Source organism: Mustela nigripes, chromosome 2 (genome assembly GCF_022355385.1).
Source record: "Mustela nigripes isolate SB6536 chromosome 2, MUSNIG.SB6536, whole genome shotgun sequence".
NCBI lineage: Eukaryota > Metazoa > Chordata > Mammalia > Carnivora > Mustelidae > Mustela > Mustela nigripes.
Window position 1 is genome coordinate 88,122,297 of NC_081558.1, and position 19,938 is coordinate 88,142,234.

Here is a 19,938-nt window from a genome sequence, read left to right on the forward strand (position 1 = left end):
TTGTATTAATGCTGTACTGTGAAACCACATCACTTTTAGTGATAAAAATCTTTCAACTTTATGATTATCTGGTTTTAATATAACACATTGATCATAATTTTTCTTGTTAGGATAGTATATGGAATAGAATAGAATAAGGGTTAAGATCAAAATCAGAGGTCAGCAGACTTTTTTTCTTTTTTTTTGGCGAAGAGCCTAATAGTAAATATTTTAGCTTTTGGTCCTTATCAAAGTATTTCCAGTATTCTCTGATGGAAATACTGAACTCTGCTGTCAACAGGAAAGCATTCGTAGACAATATATAAACAAATGGATGTGGCTATGTTCAAACAAATTTTATTTACAAACATGCAGGAGGTTTTCAGATTATAGCTTCCCTGACCCCTGGTATAGTTCATTGAATGTAATTTCTTTTGTCAGGGTCGTATTTTGATAGGATCTTAAGAGAGTCACCATCTGGATTATTATTTTGTAGTTGTAGAAAGATGAATAAAAACTTTGTATAAGTGTTTATATTGATCTAGACTACAATCTTAAAGTGGCTTTATTTTATTAAATCTATAATGATACTGTGTTTTTTCTCAAAAAACTAGTGGTACACTCCATGCCCCCCTTCATTTCAGAAACAAAGGTTAAAGCAGAGCGTATGTTGTTTGGTTTATGTTAATTGATTTTTTTTTTATAAAGAGTATTTATTTATGTGACAGAAAGAGAGCACAAGCATGGGTGGAGCGGCAGGTAGGGAGAGATGGAGAAGCAGACTCCTGGCAAGGCAGGGAGCCTGACTTCGAGCTCTGTCCCAGGGCACTGAGATCATGACCAGCACTGAAGCAGATGCTTAATTGACTGATCCACCCAGGCATCTCATATGTTAATTGATTTTTCATTTGTAAATGCTGTAAAAGTAGTAATTTTTAAATGTCAGTGCAATTTTCAATATCTTAAGTAAGATAAGTCACTCTTTGAGCCAAGTCCTAATTATTCTTTTGTTTGTAGAACAAACTTTATACGTATTGCCTGTATATTTAGTTAGGAGAAGTAATGTTCCAGGGTTTATTTTTGAAAAGCTGATAATAAATAGAAGATTTGTATGTTTTACTCTACCTCTGCCCCCCATCCCCCATGGTATGAAAATACTGGTAATATTTTCTTATAGTGGGAATCCTTAGATACTATTGCTTTAAGGAGTGGGTGGCAGCAGCGGTAATGAAAGTTTAAACTCTGTGTGTGTGTGCGTGCGCACGCGTGCGCACACATACAGCATTGATTTTAAGCAGCATTAATTTTAATCTCCCCTGCTTAATGGATTTTTGTAAAATCATGTAATTGTGATCTGATGCACTTTATGTGAAGGGACTTTTTGATTGCCCTCAGCTTGTTATTCTATCCCATCTATATTATGTGATTATATATAAAGGGAAAAATAGCTATTTGATTTTGTTCTAGGTATCATCATGTTGGTTGGCTGGTTACTAGGAAAAGATATCCTGGAAATGTTTACTATTAGTGTAAGGTAAGTTTTGTTTGTGTATAATTAAAGTCTCTTTTCCCTTTCTTATTTCTCTAATAGGCATAGGTTATGTTCCACTGTGGAGGTATTATATGAGCAGAAAAGAGTATAGTGTCTCTACTTAAATAGTTCAGAATTCATATACTGAAATGAATTCTAGGAAAATGAAAACCTACATGTATAGCAGTGAAAAAAATCTGTACTAGAGGCTTGGTATTATCTGTCTAATATAATACTGCATTTTTATATATAAATAGACAAGGATTCCCCAGCTGAAAATTAGCAGCATAAAAGAGAAAGACCATAGTAATCAAAATTAAATAATCTCAGAGGAAAATGAAAAATTCAAGACATAGAGCAGAAAAATTAAAGCTAGGAAGCATTTTTATTTTCAGAGATTTCAGAGATTTGTGAAGAAATGGTATCATGATAAACAGATTACTGCAGAAGAGAGTCAGAAGACATAAAAAGTTTTTAGAAAATTATGAGTTTTAACTGCTGAAATTGAAAATTCAATTTAAAGGCTGTAATGTAAAGTCAAAGAGGGCTCCCAAAAAAACAGAGTAAAGTGACCAAAACAGAGAACGAAATAAAAGTGACAAAAAGAATAATTTAATATATACTGTATCTAACCAATAGGAGTTTCAAAGAGAGGGAAGAATAAATTATATAAGAAATGTTACATGAATATTTTCTCAATCTGAAGTAAGACATGAAATTTTTATAGTTTGTATAGATTTTCTAAATGCAAACAGGATGAAAAAACTTCCAATCTAGATACATCATTATGGAAAAGAGTTTAGGTCGTCTATAAAGGGAGTATAATCAGACTGGTGTCAGACTTCTCGTTAGCAGTTGCAGTTTCCACCATTTTTCCACCATGGGGGTCTTTTTATTTATTATTGATTTTTATTTGTTTTTATTGTTGAAAATTTTTATTGAGAGAGAGAGAGGATGAGTGAGGGTGGGGTGGCGGGGCAGAGAAGCAGGTTCCCTGCTGAACAATTTGCCCAGTGTGGGGCTTGTGCCCAGGACTCTGGTATTATAACCTGAGCTGAAGGCAGACATTTGACAGACTGAGCCCCTGAGGTGCCCCCCTGGGGTCTTTTTCGACTCTTCTAAACATTTCAACTGATAAAACTTTCATAGGTCACAATTGGTACCTGTGCCCTGAACACTGGGGCGACTTAAGGCGGCCATCTTCTTCTTCTTCTCCCCCCTCCAGCTTTTTTAGTTTTTTTTTTGTTAAGATTTTATTTATTTATTTGACATAGAGATCACAAGTAGGCAGAGAGACAGGCACAGGGTGGGTGGGAAGCAGGGTCCCTGCTCAGCAGGGATCCCAATGCGGGGCTCGATCCCAGAACCCTGAGATCATGACCTGAGCCGGAGGCAGAGGCTTAACCCTCTGAGCCACCCAGGCACCCCAAGGCAGTCATCTTCTGAGAGAGTCTATATAGCAGTTCAGCTTCAGGTGCGAAGAGGTTGGGATGACCTTGTGAGTTGGGGAGCTGCCCTGGATTAAAATGTTTCATATTCCATGGATACCAGCATCTCTGGAAACATACTTCACAGGGTGCTTGCAAGAAATATGTCCAGTTATAAAAGTCACCTACACTTAGGAAACCTAGTATGATGGCTTTCTGTAAGACAATTTAAATTCTTCCAGTCCATAGACAGTTTATCAGTCAGGAGATCCCTTTATCATAAGCAGTGTTGCCTGGCAACATAGTTGACTTAATTACCCTTACCAGGTCACTGGGGGAACAGAGCTAGAGAATTAACCAAATGCAAAACAGGAAAAGGATTTTGTTAACCCTTCCTCCATAGTAACATTAAATTACATTAGAGAACAGTGGGGCATTGCTGTCAACATATGAGGGGAAAGGATTTTAAATCTGTAAATCTAGGCAGAGATAAAGTATTGATCCAGTTAATTACAAGTAGATGGGCAAGTAATAAGAAAATTTTTTCCTTCCATGTCCTATATGAATTCTGGTAAAACAAGAATGAAAAAAGGAAGATGATGTATGGTATATAAGTAAGAGTAGAACTCACTTAGGCATCTAAGGAAAAGAAATCCTGGATGACAGCTCTGTGGTAGGCCTAGGAAGTAATAGTTCCAAAATGTTAGAACAAAAACAATGAACTAAAAAATAATCCGATGGTTTACAAAGAAGAGGTAGGTTGAGTAAGAGGTTCAAAAATACTTGTGATAGGGTGAAGGAGTATATATTTTTTTCCCCTCAAAGAAGCAGAAATACAGTTTGAAACTCTTGGCTTCAATCTCTATAAAAAACACTTGGGTGAAATATGAAATAAATTTAAAATGGGGCATGAGTTTGAAATATTAAACATTAGCATATAATCTCTTGGATTCATTTTTAGATTTTGAGGGTTTTTTTTTTTTGAGCAGTTCTGTTCGTGAAGATTGACATGATTTTTATTCCTACTTCAAGGTCTTACAAAGGACAAAGCATTAAAAACTTTTTTAATAGAATAAAACTCCTTCTATTTCACAATTATTATATGGGTCCATTGTCCTTTTATAATTTTAAGTAAGATATATGATGGGATCTTTTGTGACCTTATTTTTCCTGTGTCTTGAAACATTTTATTATTTCATTACCCTAGCAATTATTTTAATAATTATTTCCAGCTGTTCTAAAAATGAGTAAAAACAATAAGAATGCAGAAGAATGATGGGATCACTTACAGGGTTGATGTAATAGTAAAGTAAATCATCATTCTGTTATTCTCTAATTTTTTTTATTACATTGCTCAGAATATTACATTGTCCTTTACAAAAGCACAAAAGAAGTCTATAGACAGTCATTGTTGTCTTCTTTTTTTACTCATTAAAATTAAGAATCAGAATTTTTTGCTTTCTGCCATAATGGCATAGAATAATTGATAGAAAGGTAATTGGACAAACCAGAAGACGAATGGAAAGAGACAAAGAGCCACTGTACGCTTTAGTAATGGAGGTGAAACTTAATCAAACAAGTGAAATCTTAATACTATGAGTCTTTGGATAATGGTAGTCTAAATTTTCTGAAACTCCTGAATTAATGAGTGAATAGTTTACTTCTAAAGACAAATAGGGAAGGACAGGTATTCCCTTTCAGTTAGTCATTCTGCAGCAAGGAATTCATCATGCAGTGTTTTCCAGCAAAAATCCAGACCATCCCTTTTTGTTAAAAGGATGTATGTAAGTTTTTAAAAAATTTTTTATGATATTTGTTTACCAATTTTTACTTTATACCATTTATAAATGGAGAAATACCAAAGGCTGGTGTGACTATAAAAATGATTAAAAGGAAATTGATGACATAGAAATGAAAAAGTTAATTGGACTAATGTTATTGGTGTTTATAAATCTAAAAATTATTTTACGAAGATGACTGTTCTCTTTTCAACAAAATTATGAACCATCCACAATTTCAAAAGTGTTGCATTTTGAAGGTACAAATACAAAAATTGAAAGCCTTTATAACCTATTGGAAATGTATTTTGAATTTGAAATCATATTTTGTAAAGTGTATATATTCCGGGTTCTTTCCTGACAGTTGATGAGCCATTAGTTTCATCCAAAGGACATTACCCCTTTCAAATATATGTATACCTTCAAATCCAGGAATATATTTTGAGTTTAAAATTCAAAATTTCTAATGAAGTTTTTCACAATCCATTTTATTCCTCTGCAGATTATTTTTAAAGTGACTTAAAAACAAAACAGTGGAAAGGTCCATTAGATCTAGATTGTGAACAATGATGCCTTTTTTCCCTAATACAGGGAGGGTTAATGGAAGCCTAAGAAAAGAGGATTCTGTTTCAGCATAGAGTAGTTCAAAAGAGAGTAGGAAGTATTACTGATAGAACATATTTCGTTGGAGCCCAAGGTGAGGCTTGAATTTACCACCCCGCAACTAAGACCTGAGCTGAGATGAGTCAGGTGCTTAACTGATAGGTGCCCTGATAGGCACGTATTTCTTGACTCTTAGTGTATGTACATTATTTAGCCAGTGATATTTTGTCATTCATTGGCTTTCAAATTTTGGAATTAATCTGTAAACAGAGCATGAAAGCTTAATAATGCTTACAGAACAGGATGCTAAGGATTATCAAGTTAGATCATGCTAAAGAAAAAGTAGGTAATAGAAATTGGTGAGTAGCTGTGTATGCAGCAATGTTAAAATGAAAAACAGGAACGCATACTTGTAGACAAGTCAGGAGGTGGTATTTGGAATGGGTTAAAAAATAGAAAGTTAATTTGATTTTTTTTTATTTTTTTAAAAGATTTTATTTATTTGAGAGAGATCACAAGTAGGCAGAGAGAGAGGAGGAAGCAGGGTTCCTGCTGAGCAGAGAGCCTGATGTGGGGCTTGATCCCAGGACCCCAGGATCATGACCTGAGGCAAAGACAGAGGCTTTAACCCACTGAGTCACTTAGGCACCCCTGAGTTTTTTTTTAATTGCAAAGGGAACAGTAATTAATTTTTTTGTTGTGATGAAATACACATACATAAAATTTACCATTTTAAAATGTATAATTCAATAGAATTAAGTCCATTCATAGTCTTGTACAGCCACAGTCATTACTGAGTGTCATCAAAAGAAAACCCTGTGCCCATTGGACAATCACCAGTCTTTGTTCTCCCTAGCCCTTGACAGCCACTAAACTGCTTTCTCTATGGATTTGCTTATTGTTAATACTTCATATAAATGGAATAAAAACAATATGTGTCTTTTGTGTCTGGCTTCTTTAACTTATTATAATGTCTTCAGAGTTCATCTGTGTTATAGCATGTATCCACCATACAAAGAAAGGAAGTACCTTTCTTTGTATGGTGGAATAATATCTTATTGTATGGCTATATCACAGTTTCCCATTTATCAGTTGATAGACATTACAGTGATCTTTTGGCCATTGTAAATAGTGCTGCTATGAACAGTCACATATAAGGTTTTTTTTTGAATACTTGTTACTGTTAACTGCATTTATAGATGAGAAAACTAAACTGTGTGGGTGTAGTAATAATAGCTCAGGGTCAACAGGTAAAAATTGGTGAAGCCATGGGACTAAATCTAGGCAATCTGATGTCACAACCTACATTCTTCAACCACTGCACGTAACCTGGCAGCTAGTAGGTATCCAGTAAATGTTAATCAACTTTCCTTTCCTCTTGAGGCCATTTTTGAGTGTTTTAGTATTTTTATTAGCCTCTGTTTTAAGTAACACCAATCGAAATTATTGCTGTAGGTACTATTTAATTAATACTTGAATACTAAGTATATATTGGTTACAGTTTGGCTGTGGCAGCAATTCCTGAGGGTCTTCCCATTGTGGTCACAGTGACTCTGGCCCTTGGTGTTATGAGAATGGTGAAGAAGAGGGCCATTGTGAAAAAACTGCCTATTGTTGAAACTCTAGGTAAGTATGTGGTATTACGAGCAAACTTAAGTAATAGTTGTTAGTTTACATCAACAGTGAATCATCATCAGGTTGCTGCAGTTTTTGTCTTAAGAGGCTAGCATAGTGGTGTTTGACTTGTTAGCAAAGTTAAATACGGTTTTCAGGACGAGAAAAGGCCATTAAAAGTGTATGTCAATTAGGACAGGGGACTTTCAGAGAAACCTGTGTGTCGTGGATGTTCTAATTCTTAAGTCATGTAAAAAAGAAATCTATATAATAAAACCTTAGAGTAAAATTAATAGAATTTTTTGACATCTCAAGGAAGATAATTGATAATCATAGGTCCTAGAGTGTCATAATCCCATTGAATTTGTTGATAAGAACAATAATATACAACAGTTGCTAAATGTTGCTATAAATTAACTTTATGTATGCTCTGAAACTTCTTTTTTAAAAAATTTTAGGAATCCAAAAATACTGAATTTAATTTTTTAGTCTATAAGATTGAGAAGGCAAAATATCTTAAAATACTAACTGAAAAAATTATATGGGTTTATAGGTAGGTACCCTTAAAACTATATAAAGTTACAATATAAAGCTAATACTGAGAAGCTCTGTAGAAATTCAGTTGCAAGTTAATAAGAAAACATCAGCATTTATCACTTTAAATTTTAATTTCGGAACTTACTTTATGGTGGTGAAAAGCATAATGAGAGAAAACAAGAAAATTATCGGTGAACTTGATTTGTACAAAATTAAGAGAAGCAGGAAAGGCTTCCAGAGTCTTTGATTTGTTTTCAGTGTATACTTGTTTATTTCTCACTGACTCTTGGTGACGTATAATATTTATTCTGTAGGCTGTTGTAATGTGATTTGTTCGGATAAAACTGGAACACTGACAAAGAATGAAATGACTGTTACTCACATATTTACTTCAGATGGTCTGCATGCTGAGGTACTGTATAGTTTTGTTTTTTAACAACAGTATTTCTTTGTTAAGAAACTTGGTGTTTAGACATTTCTAACAATTCTGTTGTCGTGTCTTCATAAGGGCTATAAATTCATCATCAGCAGATCCTTTTCCTTATGCTACCAGTCTTGATCCCACTGCACTTGTAAACTCCATTTTTATAGTCCAGAAACTTTGAATCATCCTTGGCACCTGTCTTTCAGTCTCCCCTAGCTGTTTGTTACCAAACTCTTCTTGCTCTGTATGCAGATTGGGAGATCTTTTATTTTATTATTTATTTATTTATTTTAAGGATTTTACTTATTTATTTGAGAGAGAGAGTGAAAGAGAGCATGAAAGGGGAGAAGGTCAGAGGTAGAATCATACTCCCCATAGAGCTGGGAGCCCGATGTGGGACCGGATCCCGGGACTCCGGGATCATGACCCGAGCCGAAGGCAGTTGCCCAACCAGCTGAGCCACCCAGGCACCCCTTGGGAGATCTTTTAGAACCAAATGTTAGCAAGTCACTCCCTTAATTCAGATGTTTCAGTGGCTTTCCATTGTGACCAGGGTCCTGAAGTATGGCCTTTCAAAGCCCCTGTGTATTTTGTTCCTTATTTCCTTCTTTATCCTTTCATGTTTCACTTTGCTTTCTGGGCACCAGATGCATGGCTTTATGGTTCTTTTGGTGTGACAAAGTCCTCCTACTTCAGGCCCTTTGGGGCTTTTCTCATTGCATAGGACAGTCCGTTATGTCTTCATCCTTTGCAGCTCAGTCGCATCCTCCCTCCCTCTGTTCCTCTTTCTCCTCCTTCATTCCAATTCACTTAATTGGCATATAGTATATCATTAGTTTCAGAGGTAGAGTTCAGTGATTTTCATCAGTCTTACACAACTAATCCAGTACCCATTACATCCCATGCCCTCCTTAATGTCTTATCACCCACTTTCCCCATCCCCCTACCCCACTCCCCTCCAACAACTCTGTTTCCTATGATTAAGAGTCTCTTATGGTTTGTCTTCCTCTCTGATTTTGTCTTGTTTTATTTTACTCTCCCTTCCCCTATACTCCTTTGTTTTGTTTCTTAAATTCCACATATGAGTGAAATCATATGATAATTATCTTTCTCTGATTGACGTATTTTAATTAGTGTAATATCCTGTAGTTTCATCTGTGTCATTGCAAATGGTAAGATTGCATTTTTTGATGACTGTAATATTCCATTGTGTGAGTGTGTGTGTGTGTGTGTGTGTGTGTGAGAGAGAGAGTATGTGTGTATGTATCCCACATCTTCTTTATCCATTCATCTGTCAATGGATATTCGGGTTCTTTTCATAGTTTGACTATTGTGAACATTGCTTATATATAAACATTCAACCCCATTTCTTTTTCTTTTTTTTTTTTTAAAGATTTTATTTATTTATTTGACAGAGAGAGATCATAAGTAGGCAGAGAGGCAGGCAGAGAGAGAGGAGGAAACAGGCTCCCTGCTGAGCAGAGAGCCCGATGCGGGACTTGATCCCAGGACCCTGAGATCACGACCCAAGCTGAAGGCAGCGGCCTAATGAGTCACCCAGGCGCCCTCAACCCCATTTCTTTAAAAAGCTTTCCTGACCACCTAGAACTGGCCCTATGTTATTTGTTTTCCTAGCACTCAGTGCCTCTTAGTTTTCAGCCCAGGTAAAATTTTCTGTTCTTCCTTATGCCATAAGTTTTAATAGAGCATAACTCAGTTGCCCAACACAGGGCCTGCCTCATAGTAATAAATACTTGTTGAAAGAATAAATGAATAGATGAATTACTTTATTTTAAAAATAATATATTTGGCAGTTTATTAAGTGCATGTCATCTGTGTGTATTGGTTAATTTTCAAGCTAAGTTAATTTTCAATGACAAGTTCCAGTTTCACTCCAGTCTTGAAAGGATTTCTGGCAGGTGTGTTTGTTCATACTACTCAAGATGGGTACAGTATTTTAAATTGCATTTGCATCCAACTTACTGCATCATTAGACAAATCATGGAAGTTGTACTTGGGTTTATTCAATTCCATTTTGCATAGGCTTTAAAATTTTAGACTATTGATATTTGGGGTTTTAGATTTAGGTAAGGATACCTAATACTGTGTTGTTGAATGTGCCTTTTCTGGATGATTCAGGGTCATTGGTGTTATATGTGCTTGTATGGTTCAGGTATGGAAGGTAGGATATACATTTCTTTTGTTTTAAGCCCATACTTTCATATGTCAAACATTAACCATTAATTTCTCTCTAAACTGTCTTATTTTTACTGTGAAATTTAACTTTTGTTGATTTAGTTCTAGCCACACAGAAAAAGTATCTGGCTTTTCTCTACCTCTGATTTTTAAAACTGGCATGTAATATACTATGTTAATGTAGTTTGCAAGAGCTAAAATAAATGCAGTGTCTCTGGGCCTGTATATTTGCCAAAAGAATTCTGCTTTTTTCTGAGTCTCAGATTAATCACGAATGTTAAATGTGGAAATGGATTTGAGTTCTTAGAAAATTTACTATGTTTATAAATGTAATGTTACATAAATTTAGAGCTCGTTTATGTATAGAGATTTTAATGGTTTATCCTTTGTTATGGTATATTTTAAGTAGAAATAATATAAAATTGTATTAGCAATATATTTCTATTTAAAATACGCTATGCATTTTACTAATAATTTATTCATATAATTAACTCGAGGTTTTTTATTATGGTGAAAATCAGAATCTATATTCTTTTTTTTCAAAGATTTTATTTATTTTGTTAGAGGGAGAGTGAGTGTGCATGAAGTGGGGAGAAGGGCAGAAGGAGAGGGAGAGAATCTTAAGCAGACTCTGTGCTGAACTTGGAACCCAGCATGAGGCTCAATCTCATGACCCTTGAGATTGTGACATGAGTTCACACCAAGAGTTGGACACTTAACCAACTCAGCCCCCCTGGCTCCCCAGAATTTATATTCTTTTAACTATTAAATGTTCTTTTAGACTTATGCTTTTCTAAGTATATATGCTAACAGTATCATAATGTATAAAATGAAATGAATACAATCATTATAGTTTTTGGGTTTTATAAGGCACTGTCTATGAGTTGGATTACTGACCCCACTTTATGTTCCTTAGGTTACTGGTGTTGGCTACAATCCATTTGGGGAAGTGATTGTTGATGGTGATGTTGTTCATGGATTCTATAACCCAGCTGTTAGCAGAATTGTTGAGGTAAATCCTTTATTTTCTAAGACGGTGATTTTTCATAATGACTTATGATGCAGGGATGGACTCATAGTTTCTGTGTATTTCTCCTAGGCGGGCTGTGTATGCAATGATGCCGTAATTAGAAACAACACTCTAATGGGGAAGCCAACGGAAGGAGCCTTAATTGCTCTGGCAATGAAGGTATGTGCCTGATTTCTCCTCTTTGACGTAAGAGACATCACCTTCAAATGAGAATGTGAGGCTAATTGATTTCAGTATTCTTGGTTTTTAGGTGTGGATTGAAGCCTCAATAGTATTTCACTGTTTTATTGCCTTTTGCGCATCAGTTTTATTCTTCCCGGATATACAGAGCTAATACAGCCTTTTCAGTAGACCTTTATCCCATACATTCAAGAACCAAATTAATGGCCAGTAACTGGATTTCTTCTTACGAAGGAATGTTCTCATAATATTTTCCATAATATTTAGAGTTTTGTGTGGAAAGCTTTCTAAATGTGTGTAATTGCTGAAGTACAGAGTTCCAAATGAGTAAAAGGCAACATTATTTAAATATTTTCAGGTAAAGATGTTAAGGCCCTCATGAGAAATCGGCTTTTCTTTCTCTAGTCTTCCTATTTCCTTTACTATCAATTTCTTAAAATGAGTGTAGAATTAGAATTTGTGTTGGGGCATCTATCCCAGTTGATGTCCTCTTCTAAGTCTTACATTTGATTATTAAACCTTAAGTCCCCTTTGTCAATCCCATAACAAAAATTAAAACTCCTACTTTTAAGAGCAGTCCTAGAAAATTTTGAGACTTGTGTGAAACAGAATACCTCTAAATGAGGTTGTTTGAATTGTGACTCAGTATAGGAATGTAGGTTATTACATTTATTTTAATAATATAAAACTGATAGTTTTAGAATATATGTTTTGTTAACAAAAAGCTATGTTTCTTTATTATAGTTAAAATAGCATTGTATAGCTTTTTGAAAGATATTTAAAAGTTCAGTCCGTTAACCATATTTACAGTGTTATACTTAACTTTATACTCTTACCTTTTTTAAGAGATAGAGATTATGAAACCACCTTCTTATGACTGGGGACCTCACATTTTAGGTAGGGAGTTGACACTGACATCCTTGGAACAAATACAAGTTAGACCAGTATAGCAGATAGTTAAGTCTTAAAGGTTGAGCCAAACAGGGCAAATTCAGACTTGAGACCCAGGCTTTGAGGGATAAGCAGGATTTAGATAGGAGATAGGCTAGGAAAAGAGCAAGGATAAAAGCATGGAGGAAAAAATAAGCATAGAATGCATGTCAGTTTATGTATTGGTTAACTTGGATGAAAAAAAAAGAGGAGTTTGAGTAGCCCAGATGATTGTTTAATAGACTGCATGGTGGGACCTTTGAAAGCCAAGAAGAAGAGTCTGAACATGTTTCAGTAGATAGCAAAGAGACAACAAAAAGCAATAATTTAGGTTTTTCAGTAGTTTAAAAAATATATTTGAATATTTGGAGGATAATGTGGAGGGTATTTGCAAGAACAAACAGCTACAGGACACTGGTAGTGGTCAGAATATCAAGTGGTAGGATGTAAGGGAGTAGGGTGGTAAGCAACAGGATAGATACATTTGAATCCCTAAAAAGTAAGAAATTGAAATTGAAGCATCTGTTGATCATAAACGTACATGCTCAGTCTTGGTCGGGTACCTTTATTTATTTGTATCCTGCTTCCTTCCAGAATTTGAGCCAGTAGAGATTTTAATTTAGTTGGTGTGAAGAGTTAGTCTACATATGGTCCAGGTAGCATGCCTTAGACTATATCTACATACCTAGGCTTTCATCTTGATCATGTATGTTGCCCTTCAGAGATATGTGGTATATGTAGATAGAGTACTGCTATCCTGTCACCATTATTTGAAAAATACCCAGGTATCTCTAGCCAGCTTAGCTGTAAGTTGTGACCCTTATTCTTTGTTATAGGAAAAAATAGTCACATGTTGGTGAGATTTAACTTTCTTTTTGTGTCATGTAGATGGGTCTTGACGGACTTCAACAGGACTATATCAGAAAAGCTGAATATCCTTTTAGCTCTGAGCAAAAGTGGATGGCTGTTAAGTGTGTACACCGAACTCAGCAGGTACCCTTCCATGTAAAGAGGACTTACTAAAGCTTATTTAATATAGATGACTGTGTTGTATTGATTATTCACCTTGAGATTTAAACTTAATGATTTAAATTAAATTTAAATCATTGAGCGTAACAGAGGTCTCTTGCTTTAAAGTGTGTATAATTCATAGTAATTCATTCTTGTTGTTCTCATGTTCTCTTTGAATTCATGTGTAGGAACATCAGATTTTGCTCTGTGAGCAAACAGCTTAAAAAGAGCTGGAGCCTGGTCTCAGTGTCCTAAAACTTGTGACACCAGAGTCTATCAACATTTTAGTTGCTGATGACTATGTATTATAGGTTTCTGCCCTCTGGTGTCAATCTGTGTTCCTTTACTGAAGGGAATGTCTTGTCTTCAGAACAAATAGAACCACATTATTTTGTGGAAAAGTGGTTACCAAATGTGTGTAATTCATGTTAGTTGATCCAGGTTACAAACTGGCAAAATGACGTGCACTGACATTTCAAGCTGCTACTTTGTTCCTGGATGTTTTGGAAATGTTTACAAAGTTAGTGTAATATGGGTTCTTAATACACTGAGTAGGGTAGTAAGTGTATCTGCAGTGTATAATTATTTCACTCATAGTTGCTATTACCAGCTTGATGCTTAAACTTATTTTGCCTTTAAAATATACATATTTGTATTTTTATATTTTCTTTATTAGGAATTAATAATTGGTTATGTGTTTTTACCTGTGAGCAAATAGTTTGAAACCATTACATCTCTGTAGAAGGAATGGGTGAGAGGATTTTCCCCTCACCCCCATAATAAGTAGGAAACATAATTGATTTTTTTAAAGATTTTATTTATTGGCAGAGAGAGCACACATGAGGATGGGGAACAGCAGGTAGAGGGAGAGGGAGAAGCAGGGTCTCCACTAAGCAGAGAGCCCGATGTGGGGCTTGATTCCAGGACCCTGAGATCACAACCCATGACAAAGGCAGACACGCAACCAACTGAGCCACTCCGGAAACATAATTATTTTTAAAGAAAGACTAGTTTGGCTAACATTGAACTTGTGAATGGTTGTCTGCCAGGAAGTCTGTTCATGAGGGGGAAAAATATTTTTGTCTAATCTTTAAAAGAACTTTTAAGAACTCCTAGGAAGGAGACAAGTGAAAATAAAACTGTAAAAATAACATAACTTAAACCTTGCAACGTAAGGGGTGCCTGGCTGGCACAGTTGGTGCAGCTTTGCGACTCTTGATCTCACAGTTGTAAGTTCAAGCCCGTATTGGGCATGGAGCCTACTTAAACCTTGTAACATAAAGTATTCAAAAATTGCTTTGGAGTTACATAATTTTCAGCTGATGTCTCTCGACATAAGAGTTATACAGCAAGCATATCTGTATGAGTTTATTTGGAAGGTCTCTTTCTTTACATTTTATAGGTATGATCACATAGTACTTAAAGATAACGTGGCTATGTAAAGTTGAATAATTTGACTTTAGCAGTTTTGAATGTAACTTCATCAGAGTTGTACTTTGGAAGTTGTATTTTGATGTGTTACAGTTTGATCTTCTTAGTTGTGGGAGTGGGAGTTAGGTAGCAAACAGGATATAAGTTTGGAAAGATTTGTGTGATGATTATTCTCATTTGCTGATCTGAAGCATTTCTCTTACAAAACAAAACCAGCCAATGTAACCAACAAAAATCCAAACTCATTGAAGTGACTCAGGATGTAGAAGAGGTCAGCCTGGCACAGATGTGGCATATTTACCAATTTAAAAATAACCCCAGTGGCTCAGATAGTTAGTTCTAAAAAGTCTTGTATTTGAGCATGTCAGTATTCATTTATTTACACTTTCTCTCTGGAACCTGACAAAATGACAACCAGTGTATAAAGGATTTCAAAAAAGGAATGTACAGAAAACTCAGAGTGAAGATGGGGACTAAGGCAGAGAGCCAAAAACAGGAGATCAGTTTCAAATTCTTTGTGAGGATCCAGTAGAACTTACTCAAGTGCCTTTTCTGTTTCTTTAGGCCAGATCATTAGTGCCCCCCCCCTTTTTAACCCCTGTAGAGTATCAGAAATCGCATCTTGGAGACAAGAGTGGAAAGCAGAATTAAGGCTTACAACTGAAATCACTGTGTTAAGGGCAAGTCATTGTCCTGAAGGATAAGCCTCTAGCCCTAATTCCACTTTCTTAGAATGCCTACAGGGAGGTCTCCATGCCCTCACTCTATAAGTAAGAAGATTGAAGAGTTGTAGAGAAGCTGACTGGTCCCAGGGAGATCCCAATGGTACAGAGTTGTTTTGTTTTAAGTAGGCTCCATACCCAGTGTGGAGCCCAATGCGGGGCCCCAACTCATGACACTGAGATCAAGACCTGAACTGAGATTAAGAGTTGGATGCTAAACTAACCAATCCACCCAGGTGCCCCTAGTACAGAATATTCTTTGTTTTTTTTTCTTTGTCATTCATTTACTTGAGAGAGAGAGAGAGAGAGAGAGAGAACACGTGAGCAGGACCTGGGGGTGAAGGGCAGAAGGAGAAGCAGACTCCCTGCCGAGTAGGGACCCCAATGTGGGACTCAATCCCAGAACCCTGGGATCATGACCTGAGCAGAAAGCAGATGCTCAACCAACTGATCCACCCAGGTGCCCAGTACCAAGTGTTCTTAACTAAGTTCTTCGTTCAGTGGTAGAGTTTACTGACTCCTGGTCATCATTTCATCACCCTAGGCCATCATTTGATAAACCCTGTCAATGCCCACAGAGCTTCTAGATCTTGAATTTCTTCCTTCTTAATGTAAATGGACCATCAGGTATTAGTAGATACTTGGGAAAAATCTTCGGCATGAAAGGCACAGACCAAACTAACAGAGAAAGGGGTCTCAGCAAAACAATGATAATGTTAGATGCTGAAGAAAATTTCCAAAGACCATAGAAAATGACAACAAAATACTTTAAATAGAATGTTTAAAAAATAAAGTCAAGGAATCTTTCAGAAAGTGGAACAAAAGGTCAAAGAGGTGCTTAATAAAAAAGATAAGGTACAAAAATCAGAAAATAAATAGGAGAGCTAACACCCACCTAATAGTGGTAAAAGGAAGAGAGTACAGAAAATGGAAAGTCTTTTTTTTTTTTTTTTTTTAAGATTTATTTATTTGAGAGAGAGATTGAGTGTGCACGCATACACATGAGCACACTGAGGGAGGTGGGGAGCCTGATGTGGGGCTTGATCTCAGGATCTTGTGATCACAACCTGAGCTAAAACCAAAAACTAAGAGTTGGCTGCTTAACTGACTGAGACACCCAGGTGCCCCCAAAATGGAAGGATTTTGTCAAATAACATCAGAAAATTTTCCAGAGGAAGAACCTCAGCTTCTAGAATAAAATTGCCTACCAGCTGCTCAGCACAATGAATTATGTTAAAGAAGGGTGGGGATAAACACAACAGTGCCCATAATCAAGAAATTTGAGGATGCTTAAGGAGAATTCTAAAAGCTTCCACAGGTTTAGGGGCCAGAGAGGAGGCAAGATCATATACAAAGGTTTAAGTATTAAATCAGCTTCTTTAGACTTTTCAATTTTTTTTTTTAAGATTTTATTTATTTATTTGACAGACAGAGATCACAAGTAGGCAGAGAGGCAGGCAGAGAGAGAGGGAGAAGCAGGCTCCCTGCTGAGCAGAGAGCTCAATGCAGGGCTCGATCCCAGGATCTCAGGATCATGACCTGAACTGAAGGCAGAGGCTTTAACCCACTGAGCCACCCAGACACCCCTAGAGTTTTCAGTTGTAACACTGGACTCTGGAGGCTGTAGGATAATAGAGGAATGTCTTCAAATTGAGAGGAAATTTATTCTCAGTTGAACTTAAAAATGTGGTGATAGAATAAAAGTGTTTTAAGATATTCCAAGTCTCAAAATGTAGATCCCACACACTTTTTCTTAGATACTTGCAGATATTTTATTTCAAGATAAGACAATAGATAAGGAAAAGGAAGACTTAAAACCCAAAGAATTCTAACCTGGAGAATGGTGCAAAGAATCCCCAGGATAGAGGTGAAGAGAAGTTCCTGGATACTGGTTGTGGAGCAGGCCTACAAATTGACCATCTTGAACTAGAAAGGAAAGGAGAATAAGACTCAAGAAGGATGTCTTCAGTAATGATGTGGAAGGAATAGCTTACCTGCTCATTTAATCATGTGAAAAATACCATTGAAAAGGGCTGTATATTGCATGGAAGAGTTTGGAGATAATTAGTAATAGGTACAAACAAAACTAAGCAAACAAAAAAAGGAAGTTATTAAATTTTTAAAAGATAAACAGGAAAAGAAATATATTTGATTTATATAGGCTGTGGAAGCAACATCATACCTTTCTCTTGCCTCCCTACTTTCTATTATCTGCTCACTAGTTACCTGGGGACCCAGGCAGATGGAAATTGCATCTCTGTGTGCCCACACTACCTTAGTAGGACCAGAGGAATAGCACATTATTTCCTTCCAAATGGAAATAATGTGCTATTCCTCTGGTCCTACTAAGGTAGTAGGGGCACAATACTGCTCATATTTATCGACAAATCATGTCACTCCTGACTTTAAAATGGGAGAGAAGGGCAGGGAAATACATTCCTGTCATGTACCTGCAAGAAGTGGGATGTTTGTGAACTGTTCTAGTGATTGTTATTTCATTCAGCAATGAGGAATCATAAAGTAAAAAAAAGTACTGACAACTTTGCTTTAACTATATTTTGATGATGGGGAGTGGAAGAATAGGTAGTAGGAGTGGCTAAACTATCAGCCTGTTGCAATGGACAATGTATAATAAAAGTAGCTGTTGGGCGCCTGGGTGGCTCAGTGGGTTAAGCCGCTGCCTTGGGCTCAGGTCAGGATCTCGGGGTCCTGGGATGGAGTCCTGCATCGGGCTCTCTGCTCAGCAGGGAGCCTGCTTCCCTCTCTCTCTCTGCCTGCCTCTCTGTCTACTTGTGGTCTGTCTCTGTCAAATAAATAAATAAAAAATATTAAAAAAATAAAAGTAGCTGTTTAAATGTATTTAAGAACATGGAGATAAATGCCAAGAAACAGCTAAAAGAGCTCTGTGGAGTAGGACTAGAGGTAAGAAAGTTTGGACAGGTGACTGTAGTTTTTCATTGTAAACTCTTGAATAATGCTTTGCCAGGGTAAAAAGTAAAAGGTTCTGATTATACCACAAGGTGGTTGTGAGAATTAAATGGGATCACATACATTTGTACATATACTAGCAACTAATAGAAAGCCTGAACCACTGCTTGTGGGCTGGTGATAGATCTCTTTCCTTTTCCAGTTAGGTTGTAAGGCTCTCCCCAAACCCCAGAGTGACTAATCCAGGGCTTCATATAACATTACCTTCAGTGTATGGAGGTAAGGATGGAAAGTAGATGCTGTTTTCTCTAGTGAGTAAAGAAAGCTTCTGCAAATGAGCTTTTAATCTTCAAAGTTCAAGTGCCACTCAGAGCCTTAGTTAGGCTTGAGTAACTCGCTGGGGATTATGAGAAATGCATGCCATGTATTGTTGGCCTCTAGTGGCAGATATGCACAAGTTGAAATTAACTTGAATTTATTTGCTGTTTTTTCCTTTTAGGATGGACCTGAGATTTGTTTTATGAAGGGTGCTTATGAACAAGTGATTAAGTATTGTACTACATACTATAGCAAAGGGCAAACTGTGACACTTACCCAGCAGCAGAGAGATCTCTACCAACAAGAGAAGGCACGAATGGGCTCTGCAGGACTCCGAGGTAAGGCCATTTCAGCATAGTCCTTCAGGTGGAAAGATAATGCTTTCTTTTTTCTTTCTCTCTTTCTTCTTCTTTTTTTTTAAATTGAAGTAGAGTTGACATACGATGTTATATTAATTTCAGGTATACAACGTATTGATTTGACAAGTCTATACATTGTGCTATGCTCACCATTAATAGCATGGTCGCCATCTGTCACCGTACAGCATTCTTAACCATATTATTGAGTATATTCCCTATGCTGTACTTTTTTATTTTATAAATGAAAATTTGTATGTCTTTATCCCATTCACCTATTTCACCTATCCTTGCACCCTCCTCAGTGATTCCTTCCTTTAGTTTTAGATGATTTTGTGCTTTACTTTGGAGCTGTTCCACTCGATCCTTTAGGTTTTGTAGAACACTGCCATTTCTGAAGTGTTATATTTTAGTTTTAGTTGGCTATTTGGCCCCCAAAACACAGGAAGTCGGGAATGTAGCAAAATGTGAAATTTCTGGTACTTATAAACCTGTGTTAGTCTCTGAGTAGGTGATAGAAATTTTATTTTAGACAAGTTTTTCTTGTGAGAAGGGAGATGGAGGAAGGTAAGGTGGTATTACTCCTTATTTCATCATTTTGACTGTCTTGTTTATTAACAGATCTAAAATATTTTCCTAAATATTAATATTTTAAGGCTCTGCTTTGCCCTTTAAACTGAGGTGATTCCTTACTTGTTTCTCTTCTGTTCACCTCCTTCCCTTGCCATTCTCCAGAGTGGAAAAAAGGTGTCCAGATTCTGCTTTATGTCTGTATTGCTGACTGAACAGTGATGGGGAGAGAGGGTCTGCTATGCATATACACATTAGGTGGTTTCTTCTGGGGACAGCATGTGTAAGATTGAAGAAACAGGGGTTGGGGCCTGCTTGTGGGGAATATATATATATATATATATATATATATATATATATATATATATATATA

General features: G+C 36.3%; 1 protein-coding gene across 5 annotated transcripts in view; it reads left to right on the forward strand.

The window, feature by feature from the left end:
* ATP2C1 (ATPase secretory pathway Ca2+ transporting 1) overlaps nt 1–19,938 on the forward strand; it is a 168,654-nt gene that overhangs the window by 112,595 nt on the left and 36,121 nt on the right. For all 5 annotated transcript variants that reach the window (XM_059390914.1, XM_059390915.1, XM_059390913.1 and 2 more), the window contains 7 exons: nt 1,447–1,513; nt 6,820–6,944; nt 7,784–7,881; nt 11,006–11,101; nt 11,189–11,278; nt 13,118–13,222; nt 18,821–18,977. In XM_059390914.1, coding sequence (XP_059246897.1) covers nt 1,447–1,513; nt 6,820–6,944; nt 7,784–7,881; nt 11,006–11,101; nt 11,189–11,278; nt 13,118–13,222; nt 18,821–18,977 — 738 coding nt within the window. The remainder of the gene's footprint in view (nt 1–1,446; nt 1,514–6,819; nt 6,945–7,783; nt 7,882–11,005; nt 11,102–11,188; nt 11,279–13,117; nt 13,223–18,820; nt 18,978–19,938) is intronic.